General features: G+C 36.4%; 1 protein-coding gene, 1 long non-coding RNA gene and 1 pseudogene across 4 annotated transcripts; 2 read left to right on the top strand and 1 right to left on the bottom strand.

Annotated features, from left to right (window-relative positions):
* Positions 1-2270: 2270 nt before the first annotated feature.
* Positions 2271-4945, top strand: LOC121255131 (annotated as a pseudogene).
* Positions 4946-5270: 325 nt separating this feature from the next.
* LOC121255985 lies at positions 5271-11395 on the bottom strand. Of its 3 annotated transcripts, none has more exons than XR_005938898.1 (3): positions 10976-11333; positions 9716-10111; positions 5271-5375 (listed from the first exon to the last, which is right to left on the bottom strand). It is a non-coding gene; the product is annotated as an uncharacterized LOC121255985 (long non-coding RNA). The 3 variants fall into 3 exon arrangements; XR_005938899.1 differs by having other exon boundaries at positions 5271-5371; XR_005938897.1 differs by lacking the exon at positions 5271-5375 and having other exon boundaries at positions 9722-10111; positions 10976-11395.
* Positions 11396-17103: 5708 nt separating this feature from the next.
* LOC121255984 (WD-40 repeat-containing protein MSI2-like) lies at positions 17104-17578 on the top strand. Its single transcript, XM_041156560.1, has 2 exons — positions 17104-17388; positions 17493-17578. Exons 1-2 carry the CDS (start codon positions 17119-17121, stop codon positions 17523-17525), a joined length of 303 nt encoding a protein of 100 aa, XP_041012494.1. The 5' UTR covers positions 17104-17118; the 3' UTR covers positions 17526-17578.
* Positions 17579-27443: the final 9865 nt, after the last annotated feature.

Here is a 27443-nt window from a genome sequence, read left to right as displayed (position 1 = left end):
CTTTCGCTTTTCCTTTTTTAGATTCTTCGCCATCTCTCTCACTTTATCTTCCATTTTCCGAACGGCATACTCACTCTATAATACATCATCCCACGTCTTCCTAACCTTAATCTCTCTTAATAAAATGTTCTCCTCTAGCAACTGTAGTATATCCGCCTATACAAAGAATTCACACATTGCATCTCCCTGCACACAGTATAAATTCCCAATTAACATGATAAAGTATATCCTATGATGTCAATCTCACGAATTAAAGGAAGCAACATAATTTGGGGAAAAAGAAAAAAAGAAAACCTCAAAGTTTACTTCTCTTCCTTTTACCCATGGTTTCCTCAGCAATAAGTTTGAGGTCAAAAAAGCATTTTGTGTGCCCCACCTCCCAACTTCTTTTATCATTATATCAAACTCACAGTAAGCTTGATATCCTATGATCTCAACCTCATTTAATATTGATCTAGTTTGGAATATGTTTCAGTTTCAAAAATCTCAAATTATTGTATGAAACTGTAATTAAAATAAAAATTCTTTGTCAAAGAATGAGTAACATTTGATGAAACGAGACTAATAAGAAAACATAACTAAACGAGAGTCCGAAAGCTAGTTAAGACTGAGATTGCATCAAATTTTACTCTTAATGGTCTAGATTATTTCATTCAGTAAGAGGTGGATTCTTTATCACTTTCATAAAACTAAAGTCATTCTACATGACCCATCATTGCATAACTAGGTAAGAATCAAATCAAAACTCTGGAAACCACCATTAGCAATGGAAACTAAAGCCTTTCGTAGTCTTAGAAGAAAAACCCATTTTGCTTCCCCCATATCACATGCATGGGCATCTATATATGCAATGATCTAGGCGAATCATAATAATTAACCAGCAGGTTACAATATGAGAGGGTGATCGATCTTATAAAATATTGATGATTTTCTAATATTATATTCAAGTAGAAAAGAACAATGGTTTCTTAAACAAGACTAAAGTGATCAATATATGCTTATAATTAGTATGCAATACAGCCACTAGCAGCTTTTCCAATACAACAAACTCATCCAAATAAGTAAGAAGTTATATACATGATCAAGCATGTGCGCGCTTACCCCATTGTAAGGACTCTTTTCCGGTGTTCACCACCTGAAGATCAACATTAATGTAACAAATCAATTAAAATCAAAGCATTGATACAAGGACAATAAATCCTAGGGTGGGCAATAAATTTCCATTCAATCAATTGCACAAGATCAGCAATATTTGGGCTAGTTCCTCTATGGGTAGAGGATGCAAATTTTTTGAGGTTAGGGTTAGGGTTAGGGTTAGGGTTAGGGTTAGGATTAGGGTTTCAGGTTAGGGTTAGAGTTAGGGTTTCGATGCTCTGTGGGCTTCACATTTCAGATCTAGTGTTTGAAGACGACAGGGCTTCGTGGGTTCAAACAACTGTGCAAAATAGGGCTTCGGAGAAGAGGATTCGAAGAGAAGAGGAGTAGAAGTGCCTACCTGCTCTGTAGGCTTCTGATTTCCGATATGGTGGAGAAGACGAACTGGCATCGTGGCTCTGGTGGAGAAGACCAAGACGATGTGAATGGGGAGAAGAGGGCAAGGTCTGGATCGAGCGGGAGAAAGTGAAATCCGGAACCGGCTTACTCGTTTCGAAGCTGACCGAAGCAGAGCGGAGGAAGACGATGGGAATGGGGAGAAGGGTCTGGATCGAGTGGGAGAAAGTGACGGAGGTAAATGTGAAAAGGCGAAATATGCAGGAAAACAAGTTATCTAATTCAAAATGCAAATGACGTCGTTTTGTGCCACGCAGGACACAGTTACGCGCCAGTTCCCCAAACCGGTTGTAAGTAGCTTTTTTCTTAAAAATATATATATATATATAATAATCAATAAATAAAACCTTAATAATAATAATAATAATAATAAGAGGATTCTATAATAATATGAGAAATCAAAATATTAAAATAATCGCATTTAATCTCTAAAAAAAATTCTGGGTCGGGTTGTTACACTCATCAACCGGCCAAATAAAAATCAAAGTTTACCGACACTCACTGCAACAACTCCCATCCATGCCTTTGAATTTCAGTGTTCCCAAAACTTACCTTTGGCTCTCACAAAAGCCATCTGTCCTCAAACACGGTTTTCCAATTCACAAAACCAAACCGTTACTGATTGGCCAAAGTTACTTGTTCTCACTACACGCTAACTGCTCTATACATAACTAACATAGAAAAGGAAAGGGCTATTAAACTCTCAACATGAAGAGGTTACCAACTTACCTTAAAGATCACGATAGTATAAGTTCCATCTTCGTACCTCTCAATATTCATACGCAAATTACAGTTTGCTTAATCTATTCTTGCTGAGAAATACAATTATGGAAGTAGAATTAAGGCCTCGTATTCAGTTTGTGCTCCCGGTCGACTCAGAACACAAGGCCACCGAGTTCAGATTATTCTCAGTTTTAGCACCTCACATGCTAGCATTTCATCTGTCTTGGATCTCCTTCTTTGCTCATTTTGTGTCTTCTTTTGTCACTCCACCGCTACTCCCAATCATTTGAGATAACCTCAACCTCACATCTACTGATATTGGCAATGCAGGAATTGCATCTGTCTCTGGTGCAGTCTTTGCTAGGATTGCCATGCAGGGGACTGCCTGCAACTTGTTTGGACCCCGCCTCACCTTTGCATCACTTATGCTCCTCACCGCACTAGCAGTTTACTTCACTTCCCTTGCCTCCTCTCCTACATCGTTCCTCCTCGTACGCTTCTTGACAGGCTTCTCCCTTGCCACTTTTGTCTCAACTCAATTCTGGATGAGTTCTATGTTCTCTGCTCCAGTAGTTGGAACCGCCAATGGCGTTGCAGCCGGATGGAGCAACCTGGGTGGTGGGGCAACACAGCTCATCATGCCCCCTGTGTTTGGCATCATTCGTGACATTAGTGCTGTCAAATTTACGGCTTGGCGAATTGCCTTCTTCATTCCTGCTATGTTTCAAACATTAGAGGCTTCTCTATTTTGATCTTTGGGCAGGACATGCCTGATGAGAACTTCTATGGCCTGCAGAAATCTGGAGAGAAGCCAAAGGATAAATTTTCATGGGTTTTCTATTACGGAGTAACAAATTATAGAGGGTGGATTTTGGCCTTGACTTATGGCTACTGCTTTGGGGTAGAACTGACTGTGGACAACATTATAGCGGAGTACTTTTTTTACAGATTAAATCTAAAACTCCTAACTGCAGGAATGATAGCAGCGAGTTTCGGGCCAGCAAACCTGTTCTCTAGACCTGCAGGAGGGTTTCTCTCGGATTTAATGGCAAAGAGGTTTGTAATGAAAGGAAGGATCTGGGCCTTGTGGGTGGAGCAGACCTTAGGAGGTATGTTCTATGTAATTCTTGGACAGGTGGGTTCTTTAAGTGCATCCATCATTGTGATGATTGCATTCTGTGTGTTTGTCCAAGCTGCATGAGGACTGACATTTGGGGTGTGGTGCCTTTTGTTTCTCGCAAGTACTTTTTTTTTTCTTAGTACTTTTAGTATCTAAATCTTTCGCATCCCATCTTTTAGTTCTTTACCACAAAAAAAATTGACCTAGTCTTCACTCTTGTCTATGAAAATATAGGTGAATCTATAGAATCCCCCCCCCCCCCCCCCCCCCAATCTTTCCCATTCTGATTTTCCAGTATGAAATTCGATAATATCAGCTATTATAACTCAAAGAAAAACCACCAACCCTCAAAAGGGAAGCTAAACCGTCAAGAAAGCATCAAAATTAACATGAGGGGTCCCAAAAAAAAAAAAAACCTTTCAGAGAGTAAAATAAATGATGTTTAGAACCAAATTGTTGGATTCCGAAAGGCTAAACTGTCAACCTTTTTTCTTTGTGGAACATAAACAAGTAGTTGCTACTCATTAACATGTCACATTGTTCAGGTCACTTGGGGTCGTATCTGATATGACAGGGGATGGTGGCAATGTAGGGGTAGTTCTAACACAACTAATTTTCTTCAGAGGATCCAGATATTCAAAAGAAATAGGAATAACTCTAATGGGTGTCATGATTAGGGCTGTGCAAAAAACCCGTTAAACCGAGCAACCCATCTGACCCGATCAAATCCATCCGACAATATATGGTTTTGCTTCGGTGTCGGGTTGAACCCGATAAATGACGTGGCAGACCGACTCTTACCTTTCTTCAAGTGTTCAAAGTAAAAACCCTAGCGCAGCTGACTTCTCTATTTGCTCTAAAGACAATTGTGCAGAAATGAAAGTGTAGCCACGACCCACGCCAAGAATCTCGAGAAGCTCAGCCTCTCTCTCTTCCGCCGAGGCTTCAACTCCTCCAAATGGTGCTTCTGTCTTTCCCTTTTCCCTTATGCTTTTCTTTTTTGGCTTTCCTTCCCTATTGATCGCACACTCTTTTGGTTTGGCTATTATAGATAGATGACAAAAAAAAGTGAAAAGACTGGGAAGAACATAGATCCATTTCTGAAAATGAAAGAAGCTTTTATGATGGGAAGTTAGAAATCGCGAAAAGAAAATGCCAAAAATGGAAGATTCAAAAAGATCATGTGAGGACTTTGCGTGACTAAAGTAACTGAAACAACCAACCCAAATCTGCTAAGTGACTCAACTGCTTTCTCTGCACTAAACCTCTCTTTTTCTTAATAAATAAATGAGTTTGAGCTTTTCTGATCTTGCGTGTCCTTCTTGATTTCTCTCATCTTCTCACACTTTTTGGCCATGGTTTTGCAGTACTTTTCTTAATAAATAAATGGTTTTGCAATACTGGCCTCAGATTTCTCAGCAAGCAAGAAAGAATGACAACAATCACTGGACCACAAAAGTTAATGGCTTGAAAGCAAGACAACCCAGAATTGCGAAAAGGGGATTTTGGGAGCTTACAAAGAAGAGCAACAGAGTGAATGAAGAAATTTAGGAGCTTTGACTTGTAAAATAAGACATTCAGCAACAGAGTTCTTCACCACCTCCCTCCTCTGCCATTTCCCACGTTCCAAATCTCCTCTCTTCCCCCAAAAACTCAAAAGTGACTAGCAACAGAGTGATTTAGATATATTTGTAGAGCTTTTCTTTTTCGTTTGTCTGAGCTCTAAGTAGTTAAAGTGCAGTGATGTTGTGTGAATACTGGGTGGATTCTTTTTCGACCCCACCCGACTATTACGAGTCGGGTTGTTGTGGACATGGTATGCGGATGGGTCGGGTCGGGGCCAAAATAAGTACGGGTTGGGCGGTGTGCAGGCCTAGTCATGATCATATGCTGCACCCTTCCATACACTTCCCACAATGGGGTGTCATGTTTTGTGGCCCATCAACTAAAACGCATGCCACGAAGGAAGAGTATTACCTGTCTGAATGGAACTCAAATGAGAAGGAGAGAGGTTTTCACAAAGCAAGCTTGAAATTTGCAGAGAATAGCGTAAGCGAAAGAGGTAGAAAAGAAGACTGTAACCCAGCCCTCTGATGAGACCTTACAGGCACATGTTTAGTGCCTCAACCCCTCTAAAACGAATCAAGCAAGTTACATTTTTAGCTATTTCTCTTTTTTTTTTCTCAATTTTTTATGTAAGAAAGTCAATGAGCACTAGTATTGGCTTAGCTAAATGCTAGTGTTATCTAAAATTTAGCCAATTAAAATTCAAATCTTCTGCATTGGATTAAGCATGGTCATTTAAGTTTGACTATGAACTATTAACATAGAAAATATTGACACCTCATCAAAGGTCACTGCAGAAGAAACCTTAGGGAAACTGTAGGCTTTTCTGTTAGTCTTTCTCTCAAGTTGTATAACTGTTTTATTCTTCCAGATTCTTGTACAAATTATGTATAACTATCCCTTGAAATGAAATACAAAGCAGCTTTGATTTTTGTAGTAAAATGTGACTCTGATATGGTATCAAAGCTAATGACTCATAGTCTCTGATCCATGGCGTTAGTCTCCAACCCTTCCACTATGTCTTCATTTTCTCATATTGTTACCACAAAATTAAACAAAAAAAGTTATCTTCTGTGGAAAGTGTAGATTACTGCATACTTGAAAGGTCAGGATCTCTACCAATATGTCGATGGTAGCTTGGTCTGTCCTCTAGAAACTATACTTGAAGCATCCTCCTCTACGCCACAACCCAATCCAAAATTTTCTGCCTGGAAACGCACTGACCAACAAGTGCTAAGTATTCTCTTCACCTCTCTCTCAGATTCTGTTATTGGCCATGTGCTTTCATCAAACACTTCTCGTGCATTATGGCTCTCCCTTGCTTCCATGTTTGCATCACACTCTCAGGCAAAACAATTTCAGGCACGTTTTCAACTAGCCAACCTCACTCGGGGTGACCAAACTATTACAGATTTTTTCGATAAGGTGCGTTCCCTTGCTGACATTCTTGCCTCCACGAGAACCCCACTAACAGATCAAGAGTTTGTCACTTATCTCCTCATGGGGAAGTCCCTCCTTATAGGTCCAATCTGTGATTGCCTTTATGTGTTTCCCTCTCCTTCCACGACTCCATCATCCTCTACTCCCTCTCCGTTAGCTCAAATCGGCGAACGTACTACTACGGCTCAGTGGCATTTTTGGCTGGGTCACCCTCATCACTCTGTCATCTCCACCATCGTGCGCACCAACCGTTTGAAGATTTCTTCCAACACCTCTAAATACAACTATCTCGACTGCCCACTTGCTAAAAGCCATAAACTACCGTTTGTGTCTCACTGGGCCTCTTCTACTAGGCCCTTAGAGCTTGTTTGCACAGATGTTTAGGGCCCGGCCCCGTTTGTTTCTAGATTAGGCTACAAGTACTAAGTATCGTTTGTTGATCAATTGACCAGGCTCACCTGGTTTTATCCATTAAAACTTAAGTCTGATGTTCTTCATGTTTTATCTATTTTTTTTACCTTATGTCGAACATCTTTTCAATACCAAACTTATTACACTTCAAACTAATGGGGTGGGGAATTTAAATCTCTCACACCTGAATGTCAAAACTTGGGTATTCATCATCAATTTTCATACCCACACACCCATCAACAAAATGGACTTGTGGAAAGGAAACATCAGCACATTGTAGAAACTAGGCTTGCTCTTATGGCCCATGCTTCTCTTCCTCCTCCTTTTTGGGCTGAAGCTTTTGAGACTGCTGCATATCTCATTAATCTCCTACCACCTCCTACTCTTCAAAATAAATCTCCATTTTTTCAAGTTTATCATCGTCACCCTGATTATCATTTTTTAAAAGTGTTTGGTTGCAAATGTTTTCCCAATTTACGCCCTTATAACAAGCATAAAATTAAAATTAACTTTCGTTCTGCTCCATGTCTTTTTATTGGTTACAGTTCTATACATAAAGGCTATCACTGTTTGGACCTCACTACTCAATGTCTATATATATATATATATATATATATATATATATATATATCTCGAGATGTTTTATTCCATGATGATGATTTTCCCTACTCTAACTCACAGTCCATCACAACTCCTTCTGCTTCTATTCCTTCAAACCCGTCCACTAGCAACTCCACAGAGGCCTTTTTACCTCTTTTCTCCCCATCGATTCTCAGCCCAAGCCCATGCTCCGTCCCAAATCCACACCCAGGCCCATAACATCCATTTCCTTCAACATCATCGCCTATCCTCTCCACTCGTTCTCTCCCTGAAATCCCTAATTCCACTGCCCACTTCTCTCCTTCTCGAACTACGATCTCCAACAACAATCCATCAACTTCTTTGCATCAAAATCCTAATTCTCAATCTCATCCCACTCTCATTCCACCACGTTCCCCTATTATCACTCGATCTCATACTCAATCCACTCATCCCCGTGTTTGTTTGGACGGCACCATCCCATACCCTTCCCGGACTTGTCTTACTACCACTGTACACACTCCCGAAAATCCAACAAGTTATGCAACAACTTCCAAACACTCTGAATGGCAAGATGCCATGCAACAGGAGTTCCGTGCCCTTCTTCAAAACCATACCTGGAGTTTGGTTTTGCCTAGTCCCTCTGCTAATATACTTGGTTGCAGGTGAGTGTATCGCACAAAATTACGCGCTGATGGTTCCATTGAGAGGAGAAAGGCGAGACTTGTAGCCAAAGGCTACCACCAACAGCCTAGTATTGACTTCCAGGAGACTTTCAGTCCTGTGGTCAAGGCCCCTACAATTCGACTTCTTTTATCTATTGCGGTTGTCCGTGGATGGCCTCTCAAACAGATTGACATTCAAAACGCCTTCCTTCATGGAACACTCCATAATCAGATATTCATGCAACAACCCCAAGGTTTTATAGATCCTTTGCACCCCAACTATGTTTGGAAATTGCACAAGGCAATTTACGGCCTCAAGCAGGCCCCTAGGGCATGGTTTGCCCAATTGAGCACTTGGTTGTTGTCCTACAGTTTTACGACTTCTCAAGCAAATGCCTCATTATTGATTCTTAGTCATGGTAATCTGCACATGTATCTCCTAGTTTATGTTGATGATTTTATAATTACTGCTTCTCGTGCCTCTGCCATTGATAAATTCATTCATGACCTAAGTGAAGCATTCCTTGTTAAAGATTTGGGTAATCTGTCCTACTTTCTAGGTCTTGAAATTATTAAGTTGAGTGATGATTTATTGCTCTCTCAACGAAAATATATTAAAGATCTTTTATCCCGAGCTAACATGCTGCAAGACAAGCCTATCACGTCTCCAATGGCAGCATTTTTGAAACTATCTAAATTTGATTCACCTGGTTTTGATGATTCTACACTGTTTCGAAGTTTGGTTGGAGGATTGCATTATCTATCACTTACTAGGCCTGACATCTCCTTTGCGGTAAACAAGGTGTGTCAATTTATGCATGCACCCAAATTACCCCATTGGACTGCAGTAAAGAGAATATTGCATTACTTGAAAGGCATTATAAATCATGGTCTATTTTTGTCCTCACAATCCTCATTCAAACTTCAAGCATATTCGGATGCGGACTGGGCTAGCTGCCCAGATGAAAGAAGATCAACTGGTGGCCTTTGTGTCTATTTGGGTAAGCATCTAATTTCTTGGAGTTCCAAGAAATAGCATATTGTTGCAAGATCGAGCACGGAAGTAGAATACAAGGTTGTAGCTTCCTCAGTAGCAGAGTTAATCTGGCTTCAGACACTCATTTCAGAACTTGGACTCCCTTGGAATTAAGCTCCCACAATCTGGTGTGACAATATTGGAGCCACTTACTTGATTGCCAATCCAGTCTATCACTCTAGGACAAAGCATATGGATATTGACTTCCATTTTGTTAGAGATAGAGTTACAGCTAAGACATTAAATATTTCTTTCATCAGTTCAAATGATCAGATTGCAGACATCTTTACAAAGCCACTTGTAGCAGACAGATTTTTTCAACTAAGAACGAGTCTCAATGTTATTGACACTCCCTTGGACTCGAGGGGGCGTATTAACATAGAAAATATTGACACCTCATCAAAGGTCACTGCAGAAGAAATGTTAGGGAAACTGTAGGCTTTTCTGTTAGTCTTTCTCTCAAGTTGTATAACTGTTTTATTCTTCCAGATTCTTGTACAAACTATGTATAAATATCCCTTGAAATGCAATACAAAGCAGCTTTGATTTCTGTAGTAAAATGTGACTCTGATATGAACTACATTGCCTCAACAAACATAGCTATCTACAGTAACTTAGCCATACCTTATCTTATCTTATTTTCTCTCTCCAGAAAACTGCAACTCGCGCGAATCACCCCTCTTTCTCCATTCATGCGTCCATCACAACACATTCCTGTTCTCATTCATTACAATCCTAGAAATCAATATGGATAACAGAAAAAAATAAAATGCACACAAAACATCCATTTCACGAAATGGGTATTGAAGAAACCTCCCGAAAAGTACTTCCAGGTATTAATTTGGACTACAAAAACTGAGAAATCCAAGAACCTGAGTGACAGTTTTTCCATGGGCATCATGAAGGATACTGGAGGGGTGGGTCTTCTAGTAGGGGTGCTCCGCTTTTGGATTGCTCCCTTTTTTTCTTGCACATTCCCTTTCTGGGTCCTTCAAAGGCTTCCGGATTAGATGACAGGTCCTGCGAATTAGGCGAACGTTGGAGAAGGGGAGGTAATGGGTAGAAGATAGGTCCTTCAATAGAAAAAATATATGCATCATCTCAACTCCCATCATCCTCTCATCATCCTATGATATGGCATTAAATGATAAGTTGACAAGTGAAATTTAATAAATAATTTTCAATCACCTAATATCACATTATAAGATGAATGAAAGGATGATAAAAGTTAGAATGATGAGCAACATTAACTCATTTTTTTCTTGCACTTCCCCCTAAGTTCCCTTTCTACTGTACATCGCTGTCACAATGAGGGAGGAGACTAGAGAGAGAGAGAGAGAGAAAAAAAAAAAAAGCAAAGTTGAGATATTTTGATTCAATCGGCAAATAAATGAAGGTTTCTGTGACGCTCGATAATATGCTCAAGCTGGCCTATACTAATTACTCGATATATAATTGGAGCTAGTTGAAATCTTATAAATGGCAAAATATTTTCATTATTATGGGATCTCAATAAAATCCGGATATAAGTGCCACCATTGAGCCATATCTTCAATCCACTTTGCATATTAAGCTAATCAATGTGCTACATCATTACCTTGTCTTCCCACGTAAATAATTTGATAACTCTGAAAACATTGAAGAAGACGTTTAATCTTCGTTATCATAGGCCCCTGAGCAGTAAAATTGGGTTCTTGGGACTTTATGGCTTCAATAAATTTAAAAAAATCCCCTTTTAATTGTAGACCACTATATTCCAAATGTAAAATCATATGTAAACCTCTCAAGGCAGCTAAAACTTCAATATCATCCAGTGAGAAATCCCCTAATTCCTTCCTCGACATAAAGGTCTCTTTGGACTCTATATATATATAACTCTAATACCGCTTCTGACGCATTGGAGGCATCCTACTGACTTTAGATCCAGTCGCCAACCCACAAGAGAATGAATGGGCAGGTCAAGGCAATAAACAAGACTATATTTCTCATGATTGAATGATCACAAAGGATCCTGGACAAGGAGCTTCTCAGAGTATTTTGGCCATATAGGATGACCATTCAAACCCCAACTTGGCATGTGCGAGACTTTACACCTTAATCTCGACTTAAGAGATCAATCCATCTTAACACTTGCCCTTCCACAACCCTAAATGAAAACTGTTGACCCCAAGGTTTTAAGTATCATATAATTTCATAGTTATTTATGGATTTGGATGGCAACAACAAAGTTCAAGCATAAATGAGCTCCAAATTGATCACATCTAGAAGTGTTTAAGATAAAAAGCATCAATGAATCAAGCATGACCAAGAAATGGACAATGTCTACTAATGAAGCTTTAAAAATATCTCTTACTAATTTGAAAAAGTTTTAAGTCTCAAAAATATTTAAGAACTCATGAAAAATCAATTTCCATTCTCTTTCACATATGTATGATATATTTGAAAATTTAAAAAATGATTGATTATCCTTTTCAAATGTATTTGAAATTGGGAAATGATTAATTGTCTTTTTCAAATCAGCATGATATGTTTGAAATTTTTTTAAAATGAATGATGCACCTTTTGATATTTGCTAAAAATAAAGAAACATTTTAGATTTGAAAAGGAATTCTCATGTATATATAAATAGCTCATTTATGATCTAAAAAATACATATAATTACAAATTTTTCAACACTCATTTATCAAAAACTCTCATTCTCTCTTTTCTAGTAATTAGCCTTATCATTTTATTCATTTTTCGGAGATTTAGTTTGTGCTATATTGTTTCATTTCTCTCATTAATGATTTGAGGAGTATACTTTGACAACCTTCCCACTATTAGATTTTGTATAACATTAAAGAGGATTGCTATACAGTAACCTTTATACTGTATTCTATCAGTTTTTTCCCTGTCATTTCCTCATTTCCCCGTAATCCTATTTTCCCATAATCCCATTTCCCCATCACGTCTCTCTCTCTCTCCACAACCTCTCTCTCACCAAACCCCCCCTCTCTCTCTCTCTCTCTCTCTCTCTCCTTGAGCTTTCTCTCTCTCTGATAAGGCCCCCTCTCTCTCTCCTCGAGCTCTCTCTCTCTGATAAGGCCCTCTCTCTCTCCTTGATCTCTCTCTCTCTCACCAAGCCTCGATCTCTCTCTCATTGAACTCTCTCTCTCACTCATTGAGCCCTTTCTCTCTCCTAGAGATTCAGATCGGACGAGGGGTTGATTTTTCATAGAGAGAGGAGCATGAACAAAGGAAGGCTCAGACTGCGAACAGTGATGTGGTGTGGTGTGCAGTGTAGAAAAATTGGCCCAATTGTTGAATATAATTTCTCACTGAGTTTTGTTACTCATCATCCCCACACACCACATTTTTTTTAAGTTTTTAAATTTGTTTTTCGATTTTATTCTTCTTAAACTTATTGAATTTTTTAACTCATCATCTATATACCACACATTTAGTAAGAGATAAAAATAAAAAATAAAAAAAAATGTGGTGTGTGGAAATAATGAATAGAATTTTTCTTTCTCAATATTAAAAGGATTAGTAAACAACTGAATCAATACTATAAATACATTTGGGTATATGAATCTTTATTTAATATTACATTAAAAAATAAAATAAATAAACAATTCTTCTATATACAACTGCTGGTGCGGAATTGTCTGACGTGCCACTGCCATGTCAGCTAATATTATATTAAAAAAAAAGGAAACGAATAAAATATGCAGAAGGGAGGGAAATTGAAACAAAAAGAAGCCCGTTGCTCAAGCTGAACCCAGAGACCCCATCCTCGGAACGATTTTGTTTGTGGTCACCGTTCGTCACACATTTCGGATCTGAGCCGCCCAAGACATGGGTTGGACTTGATTTCCAGATCTGAGTAGTCGTTGCTCTATTTCTTCCACTGCCACGTTGAGTATTTCTTTCTCTTCTTTCTCTTCTTTTGGATTTGATTTTCTGTTGTTCTTCACACATTCTCATGTATATGTCTTTTACTGGTGAGTATGCTCCTTTTGTATTCATGTACCTGCTCTTTTGTTTGAGTTTCTCCCCAAACCGGTTGTAAGTAGATTTTTTGGCTAATATATCCCACCCCACACTTCATCCTTCCCTCCACTTCCTTTTTGTTTGGCGGGAAAGCCAGAAGCTTCGTAGACAGAGACATGGCAGAGGAACAGCAACAAGAGACGAGTCTCGATCAGGTGGAGGAGGACTACGCCGTATGGAAGAAGAACACTCTGTTCCTTTACGATCTGGTCATCACCCACCCTCTCGAATGGCCATCTCTCACCGTCCACTGGGTTCCACTTCCGGTCCCTTTGCCTTACCCCTCCGACCCATCTCTCGTCGTCCATAGACTCGTTATCGGGACCCATACATCTGAAGGTTTCCCCAATTTCCTCATGGTCACCGACACTCTCCTTGTAACAACCCGACCCAAAAACTTGGATATAAGATAAATTTTATGTAGTTTTTTTTCTTATAGTTATAAATATTATTATTATTATTATTATTATTTTATAATATTTTAGAGTTTTGTTTGAATTTTAAATATCATTTCTTCATATCCCAACCCGTTAGCAACAACCTCACACTTATCCTTATCCCTTAAATTGATAAATTCGAATCCTATTAGGAGACGAACTCGTATGAGAAAACCCTACCATAGTTTTTCCTCTATAAAAGCTCACGAAGCCTCTTATTAAATACACCACAAATCAGATCCACGCACCCAGCCACTACACAGCACCCTCACCGACAGTTCCTCCACGTCGAGACCCCACAGAAAACTGCCATGCATCACGCTGCCATGCACATGCCCCTCATGCACGAAAGCAGCCCTGTTTTGCACCCATCGAACAGAGCATCGTCAGCAACAACCATGAAAGGCCACGACTCGACGACGGAGCCACCGCAGCGACTCCACTACGCAGACCATGCATGACCGCGAGAACCACCAGGGTACGCCGCCAGCCACCACAGAAGACATCGGCAGTGGCTCTTTGGCCGTATACTTCTACTGCCGTCACCAACCACTTCAAGGGACATCGGAGCACCACCCACGGAGACAGAAACTGCCGGCCGTCCTAGTCCCGTCGCACCCACTCCCTTCCGGGTAGCCTACCGCCGTCCGCCACCCTCGCCTCACTCTTTTCCTCTCGGTAAACATCACTCTCTCTCTCTCTCTCTCTCTCTCTCTCTCGGTTGCACTGCCGCATGGTTCACTTCCTTTGGCGTCGCACCACCTCAGACGAGCCCCCAGTCGCGCCGCCGTGACCCCCGCCAGCAATCCAGAACCGCCGCACGTCAGCCTCTCTCTCGGTGAGTCCTCTGCTTCGCACGTCTCTCCCGTGCCTCTGTTTTCTCTTCTAACGATACATGTTTTGTTTTAAGTATTCAGGTGTTAATTGAGAATATTATATATATGCCCTTTTATTTCTATTTTATCTAGTATCTTGGAGGATTGTTTTAAATTACATTTATAGACTTACAATTAAGTATATGTTAAGTACGGAGACTATTACGTCATTTTTATTTGAAGTTGAGTTTAATATTTCAAATTGAGTCTAATTTTATTAAATAAAGATATTAGTCATAAGCTCTTTGTGTATAAGAAAGTGTTTAAAGAATTTAAAATGTGTTTTAAAGTATGTTATGGAGCCTATTATATGTTATACTTTAAAAAGAAATTAAGGAATTTTAAACTATATTAGTTATTATTAATTTTACAATTAAATTTCAGTAGTAAATAGTAAGTGTTTAAATCTTTTATTTTAAATACTTTAAATCTATGGTGTGAAATGAATCTTTAATGTTATTATAATAGATTTTGATATTTTTATGCTATTAGAGTTGTAAATTTAAGAATAAAGAAATATGTTAAGAATATTTAAATGATATTATTATTTATTCGATTTCTTGTTTAATTATGTTAATTATAAGAAAGGAAACCTATTTTAAGAATTTAAGTTTTTATGACTTATCTTTAATAGAATTGATTATATCTCAAGTATTATACTAAGTTATATTTTGAAAGTAAGAATATGCTATTAGTATTGTAAATAATTTAAGATATCAGTATTCATTGTTTTAGTGATAAACAGAATATTTATTTGATTATGTTCTACGATGTGAATTTTTAATTAAATAAAACTTAGTTTAAGAATTTAAGTTTTATGAATTATTTTAAAATAGCTCAAGTATTCCACTATATTATAGATTAGTATTTTAGTATTTTAAATATTATGATTTATTTGATTAAAGGGTTAAATAAAAGATTTGTTTGACTACCTATTAGATTGTGAATTTGATTTAGTAGGATATTAGTACATATTGTTTCCAAACAGATTTAGTGATAGTTATTATTGCGTATAGGTGTCGAGTTACGAAGTGATATTCAGGAAGAAGCACAGCGAGGTAAGTAAATTTGATCATAAATCAGGATCATCACAGTTAGCTTATATGTATGTATTATTCAAGCCAGTTCTTTGATAGCCATTATTTATGAACCGTTCATGTCATATGCAAGCATGTCATCCAGCATAGCATACAATCATGTCATTCTGCATCACGTTTAAATTCAGAAATTATGATTTATGTATGTAATATGTCATGCATCTCATGTGTATAAGATACGTAAGCCATCTTAATTTCAAGTGTAAGATAAGTTCAGATCAGTTAATAAGATGGCCATTCAGATGCATGGTACCAATGCAGTTCAGTTCAGTTCAGGGTGGTGTGCAAGCCATGAACTTAGTCGTGGTCCACCATAGTATGCTAGAATACTATCAGCGGTTCCCCTTGCTGCAGCGGGATGTGGGGCCGGTGCACAACCTTGCACACAGGGTTAAGTGTGTTGGCCAATCAGATAAATCAGTTAAATCAGTCAGATCAGTCAGTTAATTCAGTTAAAACAGTCATACATAGCATAAGCATCAGTATGAACAGTCATGAATTTTTAAGCTCAGCATGAAAGTTGTTATGAAAATCTTATGTTTATTACGTTTACGTTGTGATAGATTTCTTACTGAGTCATCGACTCATTTTAGTTTGTTTTCATGTTTTTAACCACCCAGGTGAAGATGATGATTACGAGCAGGCAGGCCAGGAGTAGAAGGAACATTTATTTTTTAGTTCAGACTTTCTAAAATAAACATGTTTTTATGACATGAATTTATTTCAATTTATTTTATTTAGTGTTTTTGGAAGACAGTTTTATTAGACATTTTTCCGCATAATAAAAGTTCAGTTTTTTTTTTTTTAAATTATGAAATTATGGGATCTATTGCCGGGTTTTATTTTATGAAAAACACGTGACACACCTAGCCTACGGGAAGGGGGTGTTACACTCCTCCCCAGTAACGAGTCTGAAACCAACACAAATTGCAATGCCAAGAACCCCATTATCCCTAAGGTCAATGTTCTAGTACTTCCAAAAATACATCTCGCGTGTTATTTTCTGGGTATTCAATATTTTTTACGTATTATGCCTTGGGTATGTGGTATTTGATGAGTTTTGTTGTGGGTACCAAGTGTTTGTGAAAATCGTTAGGTAAACGTGTTTAATATATATAATTAGTGCTCACATAGTAGAAAAAGCTACTCACTTTGTCATTATGAAGAATTATCCTTTGGGTACCGAATATTTTGATAAAAACTTATAGTGGAATGTTTTGGTGTGTATCTTTGGTACTTCCATAGGCAAAAAAACACGCAAGAGATGTCTATGCCCTTATTTAAGGATTATTTTATACTGGCCAGTATTGAAATTGTTAGCTGAACCTATGTTTTAATTGTTTTGTTTGGGATGTTTGTACGTGGAGATAACACAGAAGATACATGTTCAAGGAGAGGTTCTTTGGTACTTCCATAGGCAAAAAAACACGCAGGAGATGTCTACGCCCTTATTTAAGGATTATTTTATACTGGCCAGTATTGAAATTGTTAGCTGAACCTATGTTTTAATTGTTTTGTTTGGGATGTTTGTAGGTGGAGATAACACAGAAGATACGTGTTGATGGAGAGGTGAATAGGACGCGGGTATGCCACAAAACCCGGCAATTGTGGGAGCTAAGACAAGTGGGTCTGAGGTTTATGTTTTTTATTGTACGAAACAATTGGCAAAGGAACAAAAGGATGATTGTGATCCTGATTTGAGGTTAAGGGGTCATGATATGGAAGGGTATGGGTTGTCTTGGAGTCCCCTCAAGGAGGGATTCCTTTTAAGTGGCTCTCATGACCATAAGATATGTTTGTGGGATGTGTCTGCCATGGCTCAAGATAAGGTGCTTGATGCATTGCATGTTTATGAGGTAATTTTATGAATCAGTGTATCATTTTTTTTCTAAAATGCTGGTGTCTTGGGCATGGCACATTTTGTATGTTGTCTTATGTGATTTGTGAATATAATTCACAGGCTCATGAAAGTGTTGTTGAAGATGTATCCTAGCATTCAAAGAATGAAAATTTATTTGGGTCTGTAGGGGAGGATTGTTGATTGGTCATTTGAGACCTACGCACAAACCAACCCAAACATTTTCAAATATTCTGAAATATTCAATTTGTCAAAATATTTACAAAAAATCTACTTACAATCGGTTGTATATAGAAGAATTGAAATATTTATATCACTTGGAACGACAGTCTAATTTGGCTTTGGCTTGACAGGAATTATGAAAACTGATGTTATCATTCTGGGAGTTACAAGCAGTTTTGAGTACTTGTATTTCCAAAGTCTCATACATTTGGGAGTTACAAGCAGTTTTGAGGATCAAAATATGTATCAAAACTTTCAAGAATTATGGCTATGTATATAACTTGTATTCTGATGTATATAGAATTATGGCAGCCTTAGAATTGAGGTCTGTAGGTTCATATGGTGTGAAGAAACAGCTCCAGGACGTGTGTGCATGATTACATGTGCATTTTACTTTCGGCTTGTGTTTTACGTGGGAAATTACATTGAAAATTACTCCAGGACATTTTAGATATGATTACATGTGCATTTTACTTTTGGCTTCGATTTTACATGTGCATTTTTCAAGGAATTCTGTGGCCATTAGGATCATAACGTTAGTGAACATCTGGAAGTAAAATAAACCAAATGAATAGTCACAATGAAAAATAAAAGCAGTACAACACCTTTCACACGTAAAATAAATTTCATGACAGCTTGCCCATCTGATAATCTTTGAATTCAAACACCTAGCAGTATGTGTTCCAACATTTCTAGTTCATAAAAACCAATACAACACCTTTCAGTACAGAACATATAAGCAAGGTCTCATTTTTACACAAGCAAGTTTCACAAATAATTTACAAAACAAGTTCACAAGCAAATTCCCATTTTTTCACAATAGCATATAAGCAAAACAGAAACAAACTCAAATAGATGGTTACTTAAACCAGCCAAAATGAACCTTTACAATTAATGATCTAATCCAACAAACTGACTTTTTACATGAAATTTATCCGAACCAAGCAAACATTATTATAAAGGTGACATCCCAATAAAAACACAATAACTTTCACTTTTCCTTTTTTAGATTCTTCCCTATCTCTCTCATTTTATCTTCCCTTTTGTGAACGGCATACTCGCGCTTTAATACATCTTGGATTGTAAACAAGCTAAGCTCGAGCGAGCATGGGATCTGCGAGCTCGGCTCATTCACAAGATAAGCGAGCTTAGGCTCGGCTCGTTTATTAGCCGGGCCTAAGTTTTAGATAGAGCTCAGCTTGTTTACAGGTAGAGCAAGCTCGAGCTCAGCTCGAAGCTTGGTTTGTTAATGAGGCTCGAGATTCATCATATGGACTTTGTCTTAGCAAAATAAAAAATAAAAAATTTAAATAATAGAAAAGGTCAACTAACAAATCAAATATAAATTTACATCATGAAGCCTTCAAGACTCTACAGAATGGCTAAGGTACATTAAATGACATTGACATTCTAATGGAACAAAGGAATCAAAAAATACTTTACAACAAAAATTTTTGGAACTAAGTACATTAAACTGAAAAACAAAAACAAAAAATGTGGAGTAAACTCAATAATGTTCTCTGTCTTCATGAATGGAGCCAAAAAAATTGACACCAACTTGTTGTCCTACGGCTGCATACACGAATACACTAGAGAAAGTTAATCTTATTTTTAATCCCTTACATGATTACTCAAGTAATTTTAACTTAGTAATACTATCAAGGGATGTTTGACAAGAATGTAAAACTTAATTTGCCTAAACCATCAATGTCATATCTCTAACACAGAACACTAGCAATCTAAGAAATAAAATAAACCATCATGGAATCAGTATAGTTGTAGGCAAGCCGCAAGTTACAAACCAGATTCCCACCCTAAAAATTACCAAACCAAGCCAGATTCTCTTACATTGGCAAGTTACCAAATCAGATAAGATAAACATAACATAAAACAAGTTACCAATTTTGGGCAAAATCAGCAAGTTACCAAACCAGATAAGATAAACATAGCAACCTAGCATGACACAAGAAGATAAACCAGCAGGCAGTAGTATGCATACACAGACTTAGAGTACACTAATACACAAAAAAAAAATTAAGCTTATTTTTAATCTCTTGCATGATTACTCAAGTACTTTTAACTTAGTAAAATAAAATAAACCATCAGGTATAGCAGATAGCAGTAGGCAAGTTACAAACCAAATAAGATAAAATAGCAACTTAGCATACATATAAGATAATAAACATAGATAAGTTACCAAACTAGATTCTTTTACAGTAATTAACATCACACAGTCACACAAGTTATCAATTTGCCAAAAACAAAACAAAATCAACAAAGTTACCAAACCAAAACAGAATCAATATGACACAAGAAGTTATAAACTCAGCAAGTTATCAAACCAAAACAAAATCAAACAAGTTCACAACAAGTCAACAAGTTACCAAACTTCAACAAAATCAGCCAGACAACTGCAGTTACCAAATTTCAACAAAATCACAATGACAGGAAGTTACGAAACTTCTACAAAATCTGAAATCACCATGACAGAAGTCAACGAGTTCCCAAACTTGAACAAAAACACCATGACAACAACCCGCATACACTGATACACTAAAAAAATGTTAATCTCATTTATAATCCCTTGCCTCTTTATTCAAGTATTTTTAACTTAGTAATATTGTCAATGAATGTTCGGTAGCAATGCAAAATTTAATTTGCCCTTTACAAAATTTAGGAAATCAAATTGGTGATGAGTTAGAACTTAAAAATTACCTGAACTGTCATGACTCATATCATCTCAAACGAAATCAAATAGAACAACCAAATTGTCCAAATATAAGTTAGCAAGTGGAAATAATACAAACTGTGGAAATAATACAAACTGAGTCTCTATGGTTACGACAAGAGAATCTGAGTTTCTGATGGAACATCCTTCTATTGACAAGAAAAAATCTTAGTTAGTATTTCAGTAAATAATTGATGTATAAAATAGTAAAATAGCAACTTAAAATTTAAATAAATGTAACACTAACAGAATTAGTAGATGATCTTTTAAGCCCATATAATGCTCTAACCTAGTCAGACCCACATAACAACATCTGAACAGTTTCAGTTGACAATGAAACTTGATGAGGATCAATGACTACCTCCTGCACTGAATGTTGATTCTAAGATAACTGTGGTAATTGGTGTAGCCAATATATCTCGGGTCAATTTGGACAAAATTTGAAACTTAAGACTATTTGCTTTCCACCATTCCAAGGCATCGAAAATTGCATCTGAACCTCTTCACAGATATATATACTCTCTTCTAAATAATTATCTAATTTTGACTTACTAGGTTGCACTGTATCAACACTTCTAACAAAATATTTAAACAATGATTGGTCACTATACATGCTTCTCCCAGCACTTGAGGAACAACTGGATACATTTATTCTATCATTTTCCTGCTCTCTTTGTGCCTCAAGAGTCGAATTGTATTCATGAACATACTCATCATATAACTCATGCAACACTTTAGAGACGTAATCAATATTATTATAAGTGTCCGGCTCTTGATAAATTAAAGGAAAACAAAACTGGATCAGGACCATTTTGAATCTAAGGTCTAACACAGCAGCAATTGCCATCAATAAATTACACTCCCTCCAAATATTTCTCAAACTTAGCACTCATTTTCCTTACCATTGATTTTATGTATTCATTCTCATCTCTACTCTTCTTACCAAGATGTCCTTCATTCTCCATACTTCAGAAAGAAATAAGTTTGATGTTGGGTATTCACTTCCAAATACAATATTGGTTATTTCATTGAAAATAGCTAGTAGTTGACAAATATGTTCAACTTACCCAACTCTTCAACAGTTGAAACACATTCAAAACTGCTATCTCTATCACTATATCTAAGAAAAACTTCTTTGAACTGAACTGCATCATCCAACATTAAATATGTGTTGTTCCATCTTGTAGACACATCTAAAATCAATTTCTTTAAGGGCAATTGCAACTGTTTTGCAATTTTACTAAACTGTTTTAGTCTACTTTCTAATGCTACCAAATATTTTATATCATCTCTCACACAATCAACAATTTGCCTAATCTCCCCAAGTCTATAATGCACAAGTAAATTAGTTATATACGCACAACAGCGTACATGAAACAATTTGCCTCTGATAGATAATGTTTTTTTCAATCTAAAATCATCTTTCAAGATCCTAATGGCAACATCATTAGAACTTGTATTGTCAACAATAATTGAACTAATTTTATTCTCAATTCTTCAATTTTGGAAACACTTGTCTAAATCATCAGCAATAAGAAGGCCAGTATGTAGAAGTAACACGTTACAAAAGTTCAACACACACCCCTGAAGATGCCAATCAGTATATATAAAATGACATGTCACTACCATATATGAAAGTTTTTGACAAGAAGTCCAAATATCAGTTGTGATATGAACTTTGTTAACAGGTTTAAGTAAATTCTTGAACTTTGTTTTTTCAATCTCATAAGTTCTCATGCATTCCTTCTTTGCAGCAGCCCGAGACATTTTTTTCCCAATATAAAGTGTTTGCACTCATGAACTTATTAAATACCATATGCTCCATTAAAGAAAATGGATATTCATAGTAAAGTATCATATAAGAGGCAAGCTCTCAGACTCTACTACAATCATAGGTAAAGTTTGAGATAGTGAAGCCACCATCTGCCTTCTTAGGCTCAATTGCTAAGACTTTCTGTTTTTTCTTGGAACCCATGTATGGCAAACAAGTTAGCAAGTGCCTATGTAGTGTAGTTGTAGAACTTGATCGCGATGCTTTCAAAAAAGTTTTACACCACTTACATTGAGGTTGTTTAGCCTCATCTCATTCAATTTTGACAAAATCATTCCATACAACAGAAGTCCTCTTTCTTTTCTTTCTATCATGTGCTACTGTTTGAACTACTGTTGGGCCCTCAGTAGAGATAGTATAAGGCCCTCGGTATTTGCAATGTCTCCATCATCATCAACTATGGGCTCTACTAAGCTAATCTCAATAGAGTTTTCATTTTCATACTCCTCCACAGGATCAAATTCATTCATAGGATCATCCATTTGCTAGGGTCTAAGATTTTTTAAACACAAAATTAGAAACAAAAAATAAGCATATAAACATTGACCATACATGTTATATTAATCAACTAAAATAAATACAACCTTATCTTGATGGCTCAAGATGCCTCCAAAAACAAGGATACTAAAAGATGTCAAAGTCAAAAAAATTTGACTCTAACAGTTTTGTTATACAGCCTTGCTTTGATGGCTTAATATGCCTCCAGAAGGCAAGGCTGATACAGTTGATACTAATCAACTAGAAGATGTTAAACTCAAACAATTTTGACTCCAACAGTTTCAATATACAGTCTTGCCTTGGTGGCTCGATGTGCCTCTAGAAGCAAGGCACTTCAACAACATAAAATAAACATAGAACATATTGGATAAAATTTATAAACCAAAGCATGTTAAACACACCACCATTGCATACTTGAAGCACGAACATAAACATAAAACAGATTGGATAAGTTTATGAACCAAAACATATTAAACACAACATCATTTCATACTTGAAGCAAGAACATAAATATAGAACAGATTGGATAAGAGTTATCAACCAAAACAGGTTCAAGAACTAGATAGGATAATTTATCACCAATATCACATGCACCAATTTTTCTCATATTTGAAGAGAGAACATAAACACAAGACATATTGGATAAACAGAGAACAAAACATAAGCACATCAACACATAACATAACAATTTATAAACACATAAACACATAACAGAACATAAATACTTCAACATAGAACACCATTTCATAAACACACAAACACATAACTTAAAATTTTATAAACACACAAACAAAGAACAAAAAAATTTATAAATAGATAAACATGTTAAAGAAAGCATGTTTACAAATTGTTTCAACAGACATAAAGGATTATGAACAAATCAAAGAAGAATAAGTAAAACTCACTGCATTGTGGACTGCAAGTTTTGCTTCAACTTTCAAGCACAAATCTGTAACTTGTAACTTTTTTCTTCAGAAGGTTTTTCCCTTAAAATTTTCAGTATGACAGATATAAAACTCAAAACAAATAGTATAGTGCAAGTGCAATGTGCAAACATCAGCAAGATCAAGATAGATTGGAGTGATAGACAGAAATCTGAGTTAATCATAGTCCCAGAATCTCACATGATTAGATCTACAATACTATAATTTAGAAATAGTTAGGAGAGAACCAGAGGTTAAAAAATACTCTAATAAAAATATATGTGCTTCCAAACTTCCAAACTTCTAAAGGAGATCAGGAGTTTCAGGACCAAATCTCCCAACTTCCCAACGAAATGGTTAGAAACTTAGAAACAGGAAAATAAACCCAATGAATCGACTGATGGACGAACCAAACATAGAACCAGAGAAACATGAACTGCGAAATCAGGGATTCACTTGGTTGGGAGTCATAAATGCTAGCATTTAATGACCCATTTGTCGAGACCTGACTACCATCTTTGAGATTGAGATTGCAGTCACAACTCCCCTCAAATATGACAGACGCCTCCATCTGTGAGGGTTTCGAGCAATCACAGACAACTGCAAGCCTGCAAGGCTTCAAGAATCAAGATTCAAGCCTTTATTCAAGGCTTCATTCCTTGGAAATCACAAAGAAAGCGACGAACGTAGGAGTAAGAAGGCTAGGGTTTCATAAATCGTGAATCGCGATGAGTCTAAGAGGAAGTGAAACTTGTGTGTGAAACAGAAAAAGTGAAACGGGCCAAACGGTAGATGCGTGAAAGGTGAAAGGTGAAAGGAGTGAGGGGTGGCTATGGTTACTTTTTTAATCAATGACTTATATTTAAAGATACAGATCCAACGGCTACAAATTAAGGATGTAAATTTATGATTGAACGGCTCAGCTTTACTTGTAGAGATCCAACGACTAAGAATTAAGACTATAAACTATGTCATATACTATAAAAGTTATAAAACTATATATTTAATATTTATACTTTATACAATAATACATATATAAGTTTATAAAATTTTCTAACATTATATAGATATATTATTATAAGTTCATATTTTATTAAAAATAGATAAATAATAATAATAATAATAATAATACTCCTCATAACGATAACATTGTCTAACTTTATATATTTTGTCAATAATTTATTACTCATAATATAATATTATAGTTATATTAATTAGTATAATATAATAACGCTATTATTCTAATTCCATATATTAACTACAAAATGAGTATATTGATACTTAAATATTGATACCCTATGGTCTTATATCTGCATAAAATAAAAATATTATTTATGCTAAAAATATTATTTATGCTTGTAGTTATAACTTATAATACATATTTATTATGTAACAATTAATACTAAACTACTAGTCTACTACTACTAGTCACTAGAGTCACTACACAACAATAGACACTAGTATTCTAGTAGTATGAGCTTATTAATTAATAATAATAGATTAATACTAGACACTAGTCTAGTAGTCACACGGGCAGGCTCCCTAACACACATTATATGTAACACATTACACATGTTATATCCTATAAAACTAGATTAATATGTTAAGTTGTAACACATATTATATACTATAAAATTATAGAATAATATGATATTAATTGAGAAATATAATATTAAAATAACAGGCAGTAAGACCGGCCATATGCTTGATAGCAAAGAAGGCAGGCGGTATAACCGACCATATGCATGAAGGAATAAAAATTGAAGAAAATAGATATGAAATAAACTTCTTCATTAAGAATATAATACTTACAAAGAGATTAATTCTCAAAAGATTTGGAAGCTGAAGACATGAGGGAATGACAATTGAAATATTTACAAAAAGAGAAGGACAGGACTAGACTGGAGAGGTTTGGGCGAGAAAGGAAGGGATTTCAGATTAGGAATTCTGAATACCCTTCTTGCCTCGTGAACCCCTTTATATAGATACTAAAACAGTAACTCTAATAATACATGAACAGTACCGGCCATTATAAGAACAGTATCGGCCGACATTAAAGACAAGAAAAGTGTCAGCCGACGCTAAAAACAAACATAGTACAGAACACGTAATCTTGTACAGAATTATTTGTCACTTTGCTAGGCAATAATTTGAGTCACATATTCTGAAGATCTTAGTCACATATTCTGAGGATCATAATTTGCTAATTCCAGTTCAAACGGATCTTGAGAATCCATCAGTTGTACCGGATGATAAGATGAATAATCTTGAGAAGGAGATGCAGCTTGGCTGCCCTGAAATTGAGAGGCCTGCTGAGAAGGAGAGGCATGATGGGCTGGTGATAATGCAAGTTGCTGTAGTGGAGATAATCTGGGTTGTGCTTCTTCTTCATCGTCACTGTCTGATATTTGTGACATTACTTCAGCTAATTTTTTCAAATCCTTCTTGTTTGTAATGGATGCTAATTGTGCTTGAAATCTGCTTCGTTGGACTAGGACTTCCGGAGTTCTGGTAACTTTTGAAAACATCTTCAATACATGATCATAATTGTATTTTTCTCACCATTTGATGGAAACTTGACGGGCTAGGAACATAATGATTTTGAGAGAGGGATGAGGTTTGATAACGTATTCCTATTTCATAATCCAATTTAATTTTGTTTTGAGAAAGAAAAGCAAGAGGGGTGAGCACTGGTTTAATGCTGGTGGGCTGTCATTTTGTGAAATAAAATTTTGGAGACTTTCCTAAAGGAGAAGAGGAAGGAGAAGAGGGTCGGGTCCATAATATTTCCACCATAGTGAGAACCATTTCGGGAGTGTTTTAATTTCCTGTAGTTTATTAAAATGAAGGAACCATGAATGAAGCAAATTTTTGTTTTGTTTTAGAAACATTTTTGTCCATGCTTACTGATAATCGTAATAATCATAATAAGGAGGATCATAGGGATGGGAGAATTTTCTTGTTAAATGAGGATTTTTTTTCCCATTGTTCCAGAGTGAGAACTTATTTGATAGTGACTTTATGAAAAACGATAATTGGAGACGCAGGTGGAGAATGTTGAGTTTGAAGAGAACAATGAATTTCTAAGAGAATAATTGAGTCAGTATCTACTAATATAAATTCATAAAAATGCTGGGTTTTCTTAATGTTTTGAGGAACATAATGCCAGTCTGGTAGGAGAAAGGCATCAAGTAATTTCTGAGGGTAAGACAGATGTTGGATTTCGGATTCAATAGGAAAGACTAGATGCCAATGAGATTTGATAATAACAGGAGATGAAGAAGGTTGAGATAATAATGAGGGATTAATAATTTGGGAAGGAGAAGGGGAAGAAGGAGAAACAGCTTTGGAGTAGGTTGGTAATTTTGGAGAGGCTAATGGTGAAAATAGATTGTAAGAGGGTTTAAGATTTTGTGGTAATGATCCAAATACCGTATAAGGTCTTGGAGTTGCAGAAGGACAACGTGAAGGATAAGGAGGAGATGGCGGCCTTGCGTATGAGGATTTAGACTTTATTTTGGACTTTGAAGATGACATGATTTTCCCTGTAAGAATTCTCAGGATAGAAAATCTGGAAGAGAATTAGATTCTCCTTTAATATGCTCAATATCAAAATAAAAAATACTTAATATAGCTTGCCATCTGGCAAATATTTGCTTGGCAGCCAGGTTTTTCACACCTTTAATTAAAACTTCCTTGGCTGATTTACAATCTATTCTAAGTAAAAACTTTTGATTCAACAAATCATCTTAAAATTTGGAAATACATAATACAATAGCTAAAATTTCTTTTTTAATAGTACTATAATTCTTTTGAGTAGGATTCCAACATCCTGAATGGAATCGAACTAT

The sequence above is a fragment of the Juglans microcarpa x Juglans regia genome, chromosome 3D (assembly GCF_004785595.1).
Source record: "Juglans microcarpa x Juglans regia isolate MS1-56 chromosome 3D, Jm3101_v1.0, whole genome shotgun sequence".
NCBI lineage: Eukaryota > Viridiplantae > Streptophyta > Magnoliopsida > Fagales > Juglandaceae > Juglans > Juglans microcarpa x Juglans regia.
Note: the sequence above shows the minus strand (reverse complement) of the source record. Positions and strands in the feature narration are given on the sequence as shown.

Coding starts and splice junctions, on each gene's coding strand:
- LOC121255984 (XM_041156560.1), top strand. CDS start 17,119: ATGCCACAAAACCCGGCAATTGTGGGAGCTAAGACAAGTGGGTCTGAG. Junction 17,389..17,492: donor ATGCATTGCATGTTTATGAG/GTAATTTTATGA, acceptor TATAATTCACAG/GCTCATGAAAGTGTTGTTGA.